We start from the raw sequence: 18,199 nt of genomic DNA on the forward strand, positions 1-18,199 counted from the left end.
GATATATCATCGCTCAGACAAACCATCAATTTATATAATGTATACACATTTAACTATACAGTATGCATATAAACATTAGCCTTTTTTTTGGTTTCACACCAATGCCATGCTCCATAAACTCACCAAAAAAAAAAAAAAAAAACGGTCTAAAAACAGTATATAAATGGGTAAAAAAAAGAAAGAAAAGCTAGCCTAAATAACCTTCCTGATTTAAAGTATGGATCCTGATCTTTGAGGAAAAATCAGGAATTTGTATCCTGATCTTCAAGCTGCCCAGGGCCGCAGCAGTCCCTGCCTGTGTTTAGTTGCTTTGCTTCTCAATGTTGTGTTTTCCCCCTTTTGCTTAATGTGTTATTTTACTTCAATCTGAAATATGTTCCTATCCTCTCTCTTCTCCAGGGCATTTGTGTATTTAAGTAATCTGCTCTATCCTGTGCCCCTTGTGCATCGGATCGCCATTGTCAGTGAGAAGGGCGAGGTCAAAGGTTTCCTCAGAGTCGCTGTACAGGCCATATCAGGTAAGGTTAGGACTGCAAATATCCTGCAGAAACAAATAAATATAACTTATGTTTCCAGTTCTAATTACACTCTGGTGAGTGGCACATATTCCCTTTTCATTATCCTGCATCACTTTTTTGTATACATCAGTGGTTTTCAACTGGCTTTGCTTTAGGACTAAAGTGGAAACCCAAATTTGTTTATCATACAAAAGTAAACAGTAACGCTTAACAATAAGGCTCTATTTGTTAACATTAGTAAATTCATTAGGGATCATGAACAAACAATGGTTTGTTCATGTTAGTTAGTTCATAATGCATTAACATTAACAATTCAAGTATTTTTCATAGTTCATGTTAACTAATGCAGGTAAGTAAAAAAATGTTCCGGGTTCAATACAATTTAAGAACAATCGACAGCATTTGAAGCATAATGTTGATTACCACACAAAATTATTTCAACTCGTTCCTCCTTTTTCTTAAAAAAAAAAAAAGAAGCAACAATTGAGGTTACAGTGAGGCACTTACAATGGAAGTGAATGGGGAAAATGAAAGTGAATGTGTCAAAAAAAATTTTTAAGGGTTTAAACAGAAATGTCAAGCTTATAATTTCATAAAAGCACATGCATTAATTCTTCTGTTAAAACTTGTGTATTATTTGTACTGTGTGTACATTGTGTAGCTGTAAAGTTGTTTAAATTGTCATTTTTAGTCCTTTAGGGTTTGCATGGTAGCGAAGTTGTAAAATTGGCTATAACTTTTACACAGAAAAGTTTAAGTGACTTCAACACACTAAAATCATGTTTACACTCTTATCCTTTATGTTTTGTGGCTATACTTTTGAAACAGTTAAAAAATAGGCCCCCATTCACTTCCACTGTAAGTACCTCACTGTAACCTTGATTTTTGCTTTTTATATTTTAAGAAAAGGAGGAACGAGTCACAATTCATTTTTGTGATAATATGCCACAAATGCTGTCATTTGAGCTTCACTTGTTTTGATCACGGAACATTTATTTTATGTTAATCAATACAACCTTATTGTACAAAAATGCCTCTAAAATCAATAAATAAAAAGTATCATTCTTTTTGTTAATTATACTGTATGTATTAAATAAAAAAATCACCACACAAAACACATTATGGTCAGTACAAACTTGTGTATGAACTTATATATAATGTAGTTTGGGTCTTATTTTCTTTGTTAATTAAGGATTTTCTAGGATAAATGCATGTCTCGCAACCTGTCCATGCTGCATCTGCGTACCTAATTTGGCTTCTCTAGAGAAAGTATAAAAAATACCATAGAGTTTGATCAGATGCCTTTGACATAAAAGCAAAATATGTGTTTTCTCCTCCCTCTAAAAAATCAATAAGCCTATATATTTTGCTGTCCTAACTATGCACAATTGCATTTTGCATTTTGTACCCAATCAGAACAGACTAACCATTTTGGGTTTGATCAACCATTTGAGAACCACTAATCTAGAATCAAAACTTTTTGATTCAAGGGTTAGATATGGACAGGGGCGAAAATGTCATCAAAATGTTGGGGGGGTGTTATGAATGCGGATGGATCCAAACGCGGGTTTTATTGAAATGAATGGAAACAAACAGACACGAACAAACAAAACTACCACGATGGGCAAAATGAAAACAAAACACGAAAACACAAGAACTTGAAACACGGGAACACAGCCATGGGAGCGAACATCAACAACATTCAACAAACGACAAAGGAACGGGAAAACAAGCGGGTTTAAATAGACCGGACACGGTGATAACAAAATCACGAACAGGTGTGGACAATTACGCTGTGACAGCGGTGATGAGGAGTGAGGACGAAGGGAAGTGTAGTTCTAACAGAGACAGAGAAACACAGGCGGGCAACAAGGAAGACATGGCAGGGAGCGTGTTCGGTGAAACGGAAAACACGGGACGGACAACAAAGAAGAGTGACATGGGACGCGACTGGCGAGAGTGAAACGGAAAACGCGGGGTGGACCACAATGAAAGGTGACATAAACGTGACAGTGAAAACAGGGGGACAATAAACATAACAATTCTCAAGAGCAATTTTTTAAGGGGACACCAAGTTTTTTTTTTGTTGTTGCCCCATTTGCATTTGTATTATTTTATTTCTTAAACAATTATTTTAAGAATATATCATTATATTATTTACAATACACATATTTTAATTATATTTTAGGGGGACAACCCTCAGATGGGGGGGTCCTGACCCCCACGATTTCGCCTATGGATATGGATATTGACTATTAGATATGGTTTAATGGAAATAGGAAACAGGTTCTTGGGGGATTTTTTGGGCGAGGGTGAATTAAGCACTGGAGATTGTCTATCTGAAGGGCACTTTTTGTGTGACTTCGTGAGGAAGTGATGTGAAGGTGCTCTGGTTTTTCCTCCAGCTGATGAGGAGGCACCAGACTACGGCTCTGGTGTCAGACAGTCAGGGACCGCCAAGATTTCATTTGAAGACCAGCAGTTTGAGAAGGTAATTTTTTTTAAAACATTTAAACACTTAAAAATAACAAATTACATAATGAAGCACACTATGGAATCTGCAAGGTCCACTTGACATACTAACTGACAAGAGCATCTGTCCTGGGTGTTTTATGCTGGTTTGGTGCTGGTCTATCTTGTAAAGCTGGTTTTGCACAAGATAATTAAGCATCCTGTTGGGGACAAACCATCACAGCAGTATTCTTTACTGGGTTCAGCATCTAAAAAACACAACATATGCTGTTCTTATCAATGTATTTATATGACTGAAACTGACTTGGTGACTCCGTTTCCTGCTGAGCAGTTTCAATCAGAGTCCTGCCCTACTGGTCTGTCCCGTGATGGGGTTTCTCAGGAGGAACTGCGGATTGTGGAAGGGGAGGGTCAGAATGTAGAGATGAGTCTGTCAGCAGATGAGGTCAACAATAATACCTGTGCAGGTAAAAACAAAAATGCTTGTGTTCTTTTTGGAACATGTGAGCATCTTTAATGTTTGTTTGATTACATAATTTCTCCCATATGTACTGTTAAATGTGCCAAATTTTCAGGTTTAATCTGAAAGCATGACCTAAGTGTGTGTGTGTTTGTACTTTGCTATGAAGTAGTTCAGGGACATGCTTGTCTGCAAATGCAAGCTAAATCTGGAAAAAACCTCCCTTTAGTAAAATTATCCATAAATAAAAACCTTTTTTATTCAAAAATGCTAAACGTTTTCTTTTAGGGTGTGGCTTATGGTTAATCTCCATACTAATTGTAATTATCACATAGTCTATCATCTAGTCTATGGTATGTCACAATTTAAATTGCTAAGTAAATGTGTGTGTGGGTGTATATGTGTCTACAGTATATGCCAGCTTCAGCTATCCCATGGAGTTTTCTCTTTTTTTTCACTAGACATTTTTATTTCATGTTGTTGTCTTAGCTAACCCAGAGGAGCTGGACAGCCCTGTCAAAACAGGTCTTGATGGCATACTCGACGGAGCTCTAGATCACTTGAGGATTGGAGATGTCTTCACATTCAGAGTTACTGTGCTGCAGGCGTCAAGCATATCTGCAGAGTATGCAGACATATTCTGCCAGTTCAAGTGAGTGAAATTATTCTATTCTAAACTAAATGAAAAAGTTTGTTTCCTAAAGAAATACTTCCATGCTGAAAAGACCAGTATGTAAATGTATGCTGCTCTACACTGGTCTTTTCAAAAGCATTTTCCATTAAAACCATGTGTTTGTCAATGTACGTGAACTTTTGTCAGGTTAAAGGTACACTTAAGATGAAGACTCTAGTTATATCAGTAAGTTTATAAAGGCAGTTTCATTCTACATGGAGAGGGTCCCCACATGGGGGCTGCCATGTTAGAATCACATGACCAGCAGAATGCTACTTGCTTATTCTCAGTAACCATCATGTTATTGGACACTTTCACTCACAGATTAAAGTAATAATAGCTGATGTGAACAATGAATTTCTGTAATGGCATCTTTAACTGAAAACGATTGAGTTTGAATGATGCTGCATCCATGCCACTAGGGATCAGTGTAAGTTCAAGATGGCATATTCAAAACTTTACTGAGTGCACCTTAAAAGACAGTGTAATTTCTCTGTATCTAAAATTTTATATCTAATTTACTTTTATTAACTCCTCGTTTGTAGTTTTATTCACAGGCACGATGAAGCGTTTTCCACAGAACCATTGAAGAACACTGGACGTGGTCCACCACTTGGCTTCTATCATGTGCAGAATGTAAGATCTACACTTAACACTGCAGCACACAGCACCACATCATACTGTTTTATTAGGCTGCGTAAAAGGGTAAAACACTTGTTTCTCTAATTTTCCAGATTGCCGTGGAGGTGACCAAGTCTTTTATAGAGTACATAAAGACTCAGCCAATCGTGTTTGAAGTCTTTGGACATTACCAGAAGCAGCCTTTCCCTCTGCTCTGCAAGGATCTCATTAGGTAGGTCCTGGACATATTTCATATTTACAACTCTTAATAAAATATTTGCTCACCCAAAGATGTCAATTCTGTCATCAATTATTCCCCCTCATGTTGTTCCAAATATGCATGACTTTCTGTTGTGGAACACAAAATAGGCTCATAAGAAAGGAAGTCATAGGGGTTGAAACAACATCAGTCGATGACTGAATTTTCATTTTTTGGAGAACTATCCCTTTAATACATGCTACAACTGTCTTCACTCATCCCCAGCTCATTTGATAATTTGTCTTTTTTCAGCCCGTTCCGTCCATGTAGGCGGCAGTTCCCGAGAGTCATGCCCCTTTCCAAACCAGGTGAGAAATCTCCTATTAACATAGAAGCCACCCCTTTTCACCCCATAGGCCACTGCATGTTCAAAAGTTTTTAAAACATAAAGCACTTGCCAAATCAGGTTTGAGTCTAAAACTGTTTAGCAGATAATCTTGTTTTCGTCTTTATTTATGTTGGCTTTATTTATGTTGTTGGCTTTATTTATGTTGTTGTTTGGGGTCCATATGCCCATGTCACAGTCTTTGTTGTTGGTGGTGGGTGTAGCCGCAGATAATGAAACCCCTCCTGAGCGAGAGAAGAACCTGGAGCTGATTCGCTACCTGTTGCCAGAGGTCTTCAATGGGGCTCTGGTGGACTCGCTGTCAAGCCACGCCCTCAATGCAGCAGGCATGGCTGTTTCCTACCTCCTAGAGGGGGAGGAGCAAGCCAGACTGCCGGCCCCACCCTTGTCTATCTGTTCAGTAATAAAAGCACAGAAACCGGGTCTGTAATGGTTACGAGTAAATAAGGCCAAAGAATGTCCCTGGAACTAAACCTCTAGTCTGTCTAATGCACTGGGATTACATTTTCAGATAAAGTCTGATCCAAGTCTGATATCATTGCATTTCAATCAAACAGTGTTCAGGTCCTCGTCAATTCTTAAAGGGGTCATATTATACGAGAAACCATATTTTCCTTGTTTTATTTTAAATAAAAGAGTTTGATTATTTTTAGAGTACCCTTAAAAATCACTTTCAGAACTCAAAACTTCCTCCGTAGTCCAAAAGTAATTTATTGACACTAAACTGTAAATACGTCTCTTTTCCAAACACATCAACCATGTCTATTCAGTTTTGGTCTCCTCAATCACAGTTAGATAATGGGCCCTATTGTAAGAGTGCTATGCCTAAAGCACAGCTCTATGTGATATGTCATTCACACAAAGTCAGTGGGAAAGGCCATAAGTTTTTGATATTTTCATGCAAGCATGCGCTAAGTCTAGGCGCAAGTGGGTTTGGCAAAACATTGCGTATAAAGCGCTAATGGGCTGGGTCAACTGCAATTTAATTCTGAGGTTTTTATCTGGTTATTGCACCTTCTGCATCATATTGTGTATTCCATTCCTCATCAAGCAATGTCGTCATAGATGAAGACTGCCCATTCATAAGAATTTGGTAGTGTAAATGGGCTGTAGGCAATGCAATGCAGTGAATCAACTGTGTGTAGCACCTACTGCTCTGCATATTCTTCAGAAGGACCTCAGCATTAGGAAAGAATTACTTTAGTTTGGGTATGCCCAGTTGCACCTTGTAGCATGGATTGTTTTGTGAACCTGTTACATTTCAGTGCAGGCTTTGCAAAGAGGCTGCTGAAGCCTTGAAGGATGTGGCAGTGCAAGCAATAATGGGCTATAATGGGCATGGAAGGAAATTCGCGGTGCTTGAATAATAGCTGTTATTCATTTCACTTGCAAAGAGGCCTTTTATGCAGATGTCTACAAAAAGAAAACTAAATACTTACCAATTCTAAGGGTCAGAGAGAGGGTGCAAAATGATAATGAAAATGAACATTATAAGTGGAAATGAGGGAAAAAACATTAAGGATATGACCCATTTATTAAACAGTTTTTCAATATTAGAGAAAGTGTCTACTTATTTCCTTCATTCTACAGGGAGTCACACAAACGCTCTCTGCATTGACGGACTGAAAGACGCTTTGTTCCAGTGACTGTGTTTAGGCCCACAAATACTCTGTGTGGATGTACTGTACGTCTTTTTCTCTCCCTCAGTCTCTCCATTCAAACCTCATCAAGCAGATGAACAGTTGTGGCATTTCTCTCTGACACCATATAATATAAATAAATTGATGAACAGTACTGGAATAAGACTGTATCACTGCATGTGTAAAACTGGGTGTATTTATTGAAACTGAGCTTGATGGTGCAGTAGTCCCTTAACATCTGCCAGATCTAAACCTAACATATTAGATTTGGGTTGTTATTAATATTATGAGGTTCCTGTTTATTACATTTATTTGCTGAAAACAAAAATGCTTAAACCAGCCTAAGGTGGTTAGGATGGTCTTTTTTGATGGTTTTAGAGGGGTTTTAGGCACTTTTCACCTGGTCAGGCTAGGAGACCAGCTGACTGAAATAGATAAACACCACTTGGTTAAGCTGGGAGTCCATGAAGACCAGCTTAATCTACCCAATATTTATTTATTTATTTCAACAGGGATTCACTGATTTGTTAAAACAGTTAAAAATTGAATTAGCTTAAAATACAAATTTGTTAGGATTTGTACTAGTTAAGTTTGAGTTCAACTTGGCATGCGCAGATGTTAAGGGATCACTGTTATTCACATGACTTTATTCACTCTAACAGCAGTGTGCCTTTAAACTGGACCCTGATCTCCCAATCCTGCTCCTCTCTAACTACAAACTATTCCTCCTCTCATACTGTGATTCATATCTTCTTCTCTCCTATGAAATTAGTATCCCTCTCATCTGCCATTGAGTGTTAATATCCTTTGGTATAAGACTAGCTCAATACTGATTTTATTCTCTGTTTTTCTCTGTCTTTCTCTATTTTTTGCATAGTACCTGCTACCAAACTGACAGCTCTCACACGACCCACAGCAGGACCGTGCCACTGTAAATATGACCTGATGGTCTTCTTTGAAATCTGTGAGCTTGAGGCCAATGGAGAGTGAGTATCTTGTCTGAACAGATCCACACTGAGTAAATTTGATTAATGTCTCAAACAACCAGTGAAACAAAGGAACCGTGATTATTTTTAGCACACCCTAAGCTAGGCATTCTTAAAAAGTACTATAACATAGCTAATAATAAATCTATTGGTTCTATTTTGTGTGTTTTTTAGACCCAGGTAAGCTTGAAAGTGCTGGTTATTTTACTTGACATACTGTTTATCTCTTTTGCAGCTATATCCCAGCTGTAGTGGATCACAGAGTGGGCATGCCCTGCCATGGTACATTCATGTTACATCAGGTACTGGGAAATATTCTTTTCTCTTTTTTTATTCTGTTTTTCCTACCTGCGTACCTATTGTCCTATACTCTGTATTATAAAATTTGAATATTGTAATATGATATTTACAAAACAGGGCATCCAAAGGAGAGTGACAATCACGATTGTACATGAGACAGGAAGAGATATTAAGTGGAAGGAAGTGCGAGAGCTGGTTGTTGGTGAGTTGGGGCTCAAATTCTAACTTTAAATTGAAACCTTTTGCTTTTAGTTTAAAATTCACCCAAAAATAAATTAATTTACATCATGTACTCAGCCTAATGCCATCTCAAATGTGAATGTCTTTCTGTCTTCTGCAAAACACAATTTTTTTTTATTAGAAGACATTTTCAGTTCTTTAGGTCCATACAATGCAAGTGAATGGTGGCCAGTGCTCTTAAGCTCCAAAAGCACATAAAGGCAGCATAAAAGTAATCCATATGAATCCAGTGGTTGAATCCATGTCTTCAGAATGATATGATAGGTTTGGGTAAGAAACAGATCAATATTTAAAGGTGCACTCAGTAACTTTTTCTCCTGTTATCTTGGAATTACAGTGACACCTAGTGGTGTGGATGCAGCATCATTCAAAATCAATAGTTTTCAATTATAGATACCATTGTAGAAAATAAAAATTACAATCAGCCATGATTAATTTAATCCAAGAGTGAAAGTGTTCAATAACAAGAGGGTTACTGAGATTAAGCGAGGAGTATTTAGCTGATCATGTGATTCTAAAATGGCAGCCCCCATGAGGGCACCCCTGCCCCATGTAGAATAAATCTGCTTTTATAAGGTTACTGATATGACTGAAGTCCTCATCTCATGTGAGTACTCATGATTTTATACATATATTTCAAATTTACAATTAATTTCTTTAGGAATAAAACTTTTTTAATGGGGAAAAAATTAGAGTGCACCTTAAGACCTTTTTTTTACATTGAATCTCCACTTTAACTACATTTTCAACTACTTTTGATTTTGGTAATTGCCATTTGTTGTGTATTTCGCCACCTACTGGTCATTGCTGGTAAAAGGTGGAGATTTATAGTAAAAAAGGACTTAAATATTGAACTGTTTCTCTCCCACACCTATCGTTTCTGAAGACATGGATTTAACCACTGGAGCTGAATGGGTTTCTTTTATGCTGCCTTTATGTGCTTCTTGGAGCTTCAGATTTCTGGCCACCATAAACTTGCATTGAATGGACCTACAGAGCTGAAATATTCTTCTAACAATCTTTGTTTGTGTTTTGCTGAACAAATAAAATCATACACATCTGGGATGGCATGTGAGTAAATAACGAGAGAATTATAATTTTTGGGTGGATTATTCCTTTAAACCAGAACGATAACCTAATTTTCTGATATGGATTTGATAGGACGCATCCGGAATACACCCGAAGCAGATGAGACAATCATAGACCCCAACATCCTCTCTCTCAACATACTGTCTGCAGGATACATCCAACCAGCACAAGATGACAGGTACTTTCTAACTCCTCATACATACCATGACGTCAAGAAAGCAGAAAACCACTTTAGAAGTTTACAAATAAAATGTTCTCGTGTTTAATAGTACTTTGGCACACAAATCACCCTGAAAACGTTGTTTGCTTGACATTTTGTATTCAAGAATATTTCCACAGTTGTTTACAGTGCATGTTTGGATTATATTATTTTATCTGTGAAGCCTGGGTCCTCTTGAGCAGTCAGTAGCAGATGTGCTTCATTTCGACTGTTTCCTGCTCCGGCCTTTTTAGTACCAGGACTCCATTTTAGTGATTGCTACACTTAATACAACTCTCTCCTCAGCATTGGCATATGATCTAAAAGCTGGAGTCAAACCTCTGACAAACAGTTCTTTGCACAACTTAAAACAATGAGTTTTTGCCAAAGAGAAATGAAGCAGTGAGGCAAGCCTTCCAAACGGCTCTTAAAGGCCTGTCACAAGGGAGTGCTTCAGAATCAAACAGCACAGCCACTGTGCCAGCCTTAGATAAAGAAAAGAAGCATATTCACAATTATATGTTCTTTTGCAAAAATATACCATAACTCTTAGGGTCGTTGTGGTGACTGACAACTGGTGCATATATTTATGCCATATATTTAGACTTGTAGGATTTACATGGTACACTAGCAATGTAAACATTTCTGGCACTTTCCATGAATAGGGTGCAAGAAGGATCTAAAAAAAGCAAATAAAATTAAGTGATTTTTACTTATTCAACAAATGATCATATAAAACATGTACACTGTATCCGTGAAGCTGACTCACTTTCTATCTTCAAAAAACGGCTAAAAACACATCTTTTCCAAGAGCACTTAACCAGTCACTAAAAAAAAAAAAAAATTCACAAAATACAATTCTTGTTGCGCTTAAATCTGTTTTGTATACTATTCTGATGATAGTGAAACTTTGTAGTATGGCACTTTTCGTACCACTGTCTCCCTAAGATGATTTGCTTGTGTTTTCCTCTTTTGTCAGTCGCTTTGGATAAAAGTGTCTGCCAAATGAATAAATGTAAATGTAAATGTAATGGAATAGTTCACCCAGCAATGAAAATTCTCTCATAATTTAATCACCCTCCTGGCATTCCAGATGTGTATGTGTATTTCTTCATTCTGCAGAACACAAATTATAATTTTTAGAATAATTTTTCATCTCTGTACCATACGAAGTCCATACAATGCAAGTGAATGGATGCCAAAATTTTGATGCTCCATAATCCACACAAAGGCAGCATTAAAGTAATCTATATGACTCCAGTGGTTAAATCCATGTGTTCAGACATGATATGATAGGTGTGGGTGAGAAATCACTATTTAAGTGATTGTTTTGCCATAAATTCACCTCCCTGCCCAGTAGGTAATGACATGCAGGAAGAATGTGAATCACCAAAAGCAGAAGGAGAAAGTGAAAGTGAAGCAAAAAGGACTTAAATATTGATCTGCTTCTCACCCACACCTATACCACTTCTTAAGACATGGATTTAACAACCAGGGTCATCTGGAGTACTTTTAAGTTGCTCTTATGTGGATTTGGGAGCTTCGAAATTTTGGCACCCATTCACTTGCATTGTGAGGACCTAAAGAGCTGAAATATTCTTCTAAAAATCTTCATTTCTGTTCAGCAGATGATAGAACGTCACACACATCTGGGATGGTATGAGGTGAGTAAATGATGAGAGATTTTTGGGTGAACTATTCCTTTAACCTTTAAGTTTTATTTTAAATTAATTTTAAATAAGGTTTGCAATTTTTGCATTGCTGTAACCAAACTTTGGGACATACCATACGGTTTGAAACCCTTAATTGTGTGTGTTGTTTTTAGCAATATACATTAATAGAAAATTAAAACAATTCATGTTTAATGTATAATTAATAATAAATAAAGATACAAACTATACCAGGGTTAGCAGAGCTGTCAATTAAGCCTAATATAATCTATCACTTAATAAAGGGCTAGCTAATTTGGGACTAAAAGTTGTTTTGTAGTTAATAATTTACAGACAATGTTTGTTTAAAATCATTTAGATTTGTTGTTTAGTTCTTAAAATTAATAATTATTATTATTGTTTTTTAATAAGGCTAAATTGATCAGTTCAGCAGATTATGTATTTTTTTTTTGTATGATTCTACTCGTTATACAGTCAAGAGGTTCAAGACCTCTGAAGCGGTACCGACCAAAATCACAAATTTAAGGGCTATACAGACTTTTGATGTGTTTAAAACTTGCAGCTTTTCATGCAAGGTTAATTTGATTTTATAGATAATAGTTTATATAGCATGTCTAATAGTTCTCGCTTCAAAATAATTTTTTCCTCTATGCTTTAAAAAAGCAATTATGGGACACAAGTATACTGTATTTGTGGAAAGTGCCTTCTAGATACGTACTTAAAATGTTTCAGTGCAACCGATCTCTCTGCACACCTCTTTTATAAATGGGTAGCACAGCGAGTATTGAAGCTGACTACCACTCCTAGAGTTCAAATCCAGGGTGTGCTGAGTGACTCCAGCCAGGTCTGCTAAGCAAACAAATTGGCCTAGTTACTAGGGAGGGTAGATTCACATGGGGTAACCTCCTCATGGTCACTATAATGTGGTTCGATCTCGGTGGGGTGCGTGGTGTGTGTGGATGATGCGGAGGATGGTGTGAAGCCTCCACACACACTATGTCTCCGCTGTAACGTGCTCAACAAGCCGCGTGATAAGATGCACGGATTGACGATCTCAGACGTGGAGGCAACTGAGATTTTTCACTATGCCACCACGAGGACTTAGAGTGCACTGGGAATTGGGCATTCCAAATTTGGGATAAAAAGTAATAAAGATAATACAAATAAAATAAATAAATGTATGGGTATAATATAATGCTCAGGTTCTGTGGTCGTTGAGTTTAATCATTGCAAAGAGCCTCTTGCATGACATAACCGGAGAGCTATGGTTCAAGATGCTTCAAATGCATGACTAACAGACTAATTTATGTAGCTGCTCTTTTTCTGCTTTAAGAAACTCATAATTGTCATTCCCATCCCAAGACAAAATGTGGTTTTATCAGCCTCGTTGAAGGAGGTCACAAGGTCAAAAGAAAAATGTAATTCCGTGAATCTACAAATCTGGATCTGGGGGGAAAATAAAGCAATGCAGTATTTTCAGACAGACAGGCAACTGAAAGATGGTTCTCTAGTTCACCTCCTTGATAGTTGTGCAAGTCTTCTCATCTGATGCTGGTCTGCATTTGTGTCCATTCTTCATCTATTCATTTCATTCAATCTGTCCACACTATGCCACTTAATCTCAACCAATCACTGCTCACTGATTCACATAGTGGATAGAGTGCTTGACATCACTACTGATCACATCACACAGTTGTGGTTTGCATGCAAATATTTAATCAGATTTATTTGATTGTGCTTCAGGAAGGATGTTTTCATTTTAAAGGGATAGTTCAGCCAAAAATGAAAATTCTGTCATCATTTACTCACCCTTATTTTGTTCCAAACCCATATAACTTTCTTTTGAGGAACACAGGAGGGAGATTAGGCAGAAAGTTAAGGACTGACATTCTTGGAAGACAGAAAGTCATACTGGTTTGGAACAAAATAAGGATGAAATGAGGACAGACTTGTATTTTTGAGTGAACTACTGTATCCCTTTTTAGCAATTTAAACAACTTATTCTGTCAAACACTTTACTAATAAAGTTTATCATCAACATATCCTTATCATGACAGAAACTGTAGTCAAGAGGCCACATTTTTCATGTCATGTTACACAAGCAGCCTAACAAAGCATTTTGTCATAGCATAAATTAACAATGCTTTTCTATGGCATCACCTTAGAAAACATCATATATCAGCATCCAGATTTGAAACGCTTTAATTGAAAAGTCCCAATGCCTCATCTTTTAGATTTTATTGAGACCCCACAGCACCTGCATGCCACTGATGCAAAACAATTACTGAATAAAATACATTTTTGAAGGTCGCTTTTTAAGCAGTCGTGACCTCCTCTCCTGCGATTTAACCACAAGGCCTCACTAAATAATCCACACCCCCCATAAAACCATGTTTTGAAGCTGGAATTATGCACCAATGCAAAGGATCAAGGACAAAGAAGTCACAAGAGAATTGTGTAGAGGCCTTGACAGCTGTGTGTGCCTCACTATACTTGAACATAAAAGCAAACCTCATTAGAAACAAAGCGTCTGCAGTGATGAACTAGTCTCTGCAGAACAGTTTCAGCTATCTGGGCCTCAACACAAGCTTTTCTGTACAACTTTCTTCTTAGAAATTCTGACATTTCTCTAGTTCACTAACAGAATGTTGTTTTGTGTTTTCCAGACAGTTTCTTGATTCCGACATGCCTAGGTATATTACTTTCAAATCCCTTACCTCTCATTTTATCAGACACAGACAGATTGTGTATTTTTTCATCCTTTTATTTTCATGCCCATCTGTCCAATCGACCGCCATCATTGTTTGCATAATTTATTTGGCTCTCATATTATTTCTGCTTTCATGTTGGTTTGTCTATTTATTTCCCTTCTACTATTTCTGAAAATGTGAGAGAATTTGGCACCCATGGAAATGCTTTCGTGTGCAAAGCCTCTGTTCTGTATTGTATGTTTTGTGTATGATATTTTATAGCACCTCTAGGTGACTGTGGATTGCATGGCTTGGCTTTGTATGGGCTGCGTTTTTGGCTGTATCATTCACAGGGGGTGTTGTAGAGATCAAAGTCAAGATACTGAACCCATTTTAAATGTAAAGTTCAAAAGTGAAAATTCTGTCATAATTTACTCACCCTGATGTTATTCCAAACCTGTATGACTTATTTTATTCTTCAATGGAACACAAAAGGAGATGTTAGGCATAATGTTAGCCTTTGAGGTCACCAGGTTCACTGTATGTAGATGGAATGGAAAGATGCAATGAAAGTGAATGGTAACTAACACCCCGTCCACACCGGGCGTGTCCATTTACGCGACTCAACGGCTTGAGGCTGTCTACACTGGACGCGTCGACGCGAACGTTCTAAACCATTTCATTTGTAAAATAGCGCCAGTATGTGCAGTGCAAAATGGAAAGCGGCACCCACGGACACACTTCCAGTGTAGACAGCATCACTGATTGTAATGGGGTTCTATTGCTTTTGACCCAACAGTATGCGACGTGCCACTTGTGTCCGGTGTAGACTGGGTGTAAGGCTAACAATCTGCTTTGCATCTTCTTTTGTGTGTCCACGGAAGAAAGAAAGTCATATGTGTTTGGCACAACATCAGGGTGAGTAAATAATGACAGAAATAAAATTTTTGGGTGAACTACAGTATCCCTTTAAGGCGATTGGAAGTGCATTAATAACCTAATAAATATCACTGGAATCTTTCAACTATATAGACATGTTCTTGCAGTTTAAACGCATTCGTAGTGAGTCATTCTTACCACCCACAGTCCTATATAAATTTACAGCTCTTGCTCAACAAATTCTTAACAAATTGAGATAACATATCTTAATTAAAAATGTATGGTTTTATTAAAACTGTTCCAAAACCACATGAATTTCCATCACAAATGTCAAAGTAGCACTGAAAACACAACTTTGCCTGTGTGGGGTGATTACTGTGGGCCAGACCACACACTGTGAGATCTGTGTTATTATTGGATTGGAGGGCTTGTCCTGCTAACCTCAGTATTAATCATGTATCAACTCTGAGCAAGATTAGTGTTTTATCAGTCCACTGAGATTTTAAGTTCTTGTACGAAATATGTGTTTAGTCAAGTTTATTAAAACGAAACCTCATCTGGCATTCGCTACTCGTTGTTAGACAGGTTTTCCACTAGGGAGCAGTGTTGATCAAATTTCTTTAAAGGTTTCATGCTTGGCAGTCTTTCTTGTGCTGCCTATTGACTAAGAGCAAACAAGGGTTGCTTGTCTTACAAACTGTAATTACCAAATCAGGACAACTTTAATCCCAGGAATTAGCTGCCTGTTTGTAAACATAAGGGTGATGTCGCCACAGAGGGGTATGAGAGCATTGCTATTATGCAAATCTGTTTTCTTGTTATTCTGCCAAGGCTGTTCTGTTAGCTGATGCAGTTACAGATACCACTAAGAATTGTATTTATTCAAAAACATAATTCAACACTGGGGGATTTGCAATGTTTTTTATATATGATTGATCTATAGGTGCTGCTTCAAACCGCCATTACATATTTGAAAAGTTGAAAAACAGTGTTTAAAAATAAACCCTAAAAAAATATGAAAAACAGTCATGTGCATATAATGATTCGAACAGGCCTGAGCAATAAGAAAGCTTCCCTTGACTCCTTCAAGAGTTTAATATCATTCTTAGCACACACGTGTCACCTTGGCAACAGCATAGTATACAGTGTCCACACCCTTCAAATATAGTTTCTAGTGTTCCAAGTGCTGGAGTTTGCAGGGGAGTGTGGAACAAGTTAAGGACAATCCTGCAGTGTCCCTCCCAACCATATTGTTACGGGAACAAGATTTAATTTCCAGCAGCCTGGCTGGCAGAGTGCAACAGCTCAACAATCCTTGCAACCATGACCTCAGTGGTAGCACGAATACTGTCTTGTATAAAAAATATCTTATTCAAGCCCTCAATGGAAGCAGATCCATTAAAAATATCTCCCTGTATGTTTTGCCAAGAACATGAATTATAGTTTGGATTGGCTGAAGAGAAAGAAATATCGAAAAGGAAGGTAAAACAACAGGAAATCTATTTTTTCATGTGTAAGTGGGAGGTGTAAGTTCTACTCACAATCCTCTTAGCTAGGTTTGCTTGCTGAGCTTAATAAATGTGGTAGTTTAGTATTGTAGGCAGTGTGCAAACAATGGCATCAGAGTTGGGATGATTGGGTGTTCTCTAAATCTGAGCCTTGTGTGAACTTTATGGGAAGGTGTGCATTTGCTTTTGTTTGAGGGTCTCAAATCTTGCTGGAACTAGATGAAAACAGATTTAGATGGTGGCTTTGTTTTGGAATTGGTTAAAGTGGTTAAAGTGGTTGACCTGCTAAACTACTAGCTGGTGGGGACTTGACTGGGCTGGTAGACCTTCTTGGTCATGGGTTTAGCTGGATTTTTCAGCACTGTATGTTGTTGTGAGAGTGTGTAAAAGTGCTTATACACAGAATGCATCAGGTGGATTGGAAAAATTCGAAACTATAAATCTCTTTTCCACCATCATGGTTCTGAGCACAGTTAGCAATGATACCACTAGCATTTCCACTTGAGCACAGTTTGGTATGGTTACCAAACCATTTATCAGCACAGTTAGTGGTAACACTTCACAATAAGGTTCTATTTGTTAACATATGTTATCTACATTAGTTAACATGAAATAACAATGTCCAACACTTTTACAGCACTTTTATTAATCTTAATGTTCATTTCAACATAATAAAATAATGTTTTAAATTAGTGTTGTATATGTTAGCATAAATTAATGGATTAGGAACTAACAATGAACAATTGAATTTTCATAAATCAACATTAACCAAGATGAATGCATGCTTTAAAAATAAATAGTTCATTATTAGTTAATGATACCAAATGCTAGTGTTTCCTGGTTAGCTAACCATACTCAATTGTGCTGGTGGAATGGTTTTATTATGTGGCGATTCATGACTGGTCACTTGCTCAGTCAGTCCATTTTACTATTATCCTGAGTTCAAAGCACCAAAGTGGAAAAAGAAACCGTACTGATTCAGATTCGTTGGTATGGTTCCACAATGAGAACCACTTGGCATGATGGTGGAAAAGGATCTATCATTTCTATATAATTTTCTATGAATGTTCGCACAGCGCTACTGCAGCTTTTCGCATCCATAAATGGCGCCCAGCTACGACTTCGGGGGCTGCTAAAAATTCTTCAGTGCCACTTACAGTAGTTTTCCATTCAATTCAACCCAAATCATTATCAACATTATTATTACATACATTATTGACTTTAGCCTAGGCCCGAAGATACATTGTGTGTAGACAATTAAATTTCAATAACAAGTAACAAGAGCAATTGAATAATAAATGGCTTCCCTTGTTAATCTTTTAGTTTTGTGCAAGTACACCATTGTTTTCATACACCAACCTGCAAATGTATTGATGTCAAATGTTTCGTTCTTCAAGAAGTGCAAAAACCTTTGTATATACTGTAACGTTTGATTAATTGTTTTGGACTACCACCTCTATGCCACACCGGACTGACGCACTCTATGTGCGATACCTATGCTTTGTCCTACCTGTGTGACACATGGCTCTTCTCATCCAGTGTGTGAACCCCTTAAGAGTGTGTTAATCTTAATTAATTGACTTAAAAGTGGAATGGGCTAGATCTTCTTCTCCATGAACACAACCCCAAAGCAACCCACAGTACTTATA

General features: G+C 37.4%; 1 protein-coding gene across 1 annotated transcript in view; it reads left to right on the top strand.

Annotated features, from left to right (window-relative positions):
- Positions 1–18,199, top strand: part of LOC127653611 (kinesin-like protein KIF1A) — a 74,643-nt gene that overhangs the window by 42,319 nt on the left and 14,125 nt on the right. Inside the window, exons 26-37 of the mRNA XM_052140347.1 lie at positions 400–518; positions 2,924–3,009; positions 3,322–3,457; positions 3,940–4,102; positions 4,669–4,759; positions 4,858–4,976; positions 5,256–5,311; positions 7,867–7,975; positions 8,211–8,277; positions 8,393–8,477; positions 9,677–9,782; positions 14,140–14,166. Of these exons, the coding sequence (XP_051996307.1) occupies positions 400–518; positions 2,924–3,009; positions 3,322–3,457; positions 3,940–4,102; positions 4,669–4,759; positions 4,858–4,976; positions 5,256–5,311; positions 7,867–7,975; positions 8,211–8,277; positions 8,393–8,477; positions 9,677–9,782; positions 14,140–14,166 (1,164 nt within the window). The remainder of the gene's footprint in view (positions 1–399; positions 519–2,923; positions 3,010–3,321; positions 3,458–3,939; positions 4,103–4,668; positions 4,760–4,857; positions 4,977–5,255; positions 5,312–7,866; positions 7,976–8,210; positions 8,278–8,392; positions 8,478–9,676; positions 9,783–14,139; positions 14,167–18,199) is intronic.

The sequence above is a fragment of the Xyrauchen texanus genome, chromosome 13 (genome assembly GCF_025860055.1).
Source record: "Xyrauchen texanus isolate HMW12.3.18 chromosome 13, RBS_HiC_50CHRs, whole genome shotgun sequence".
Taxonomy (NCBI): domain Eukaryota; kingdom Metazoa; phylum Chordata; class Actinopteri; order Cypriniformes; family Catostomidae; genus Xyrauchen; species Xyrauchen texanus.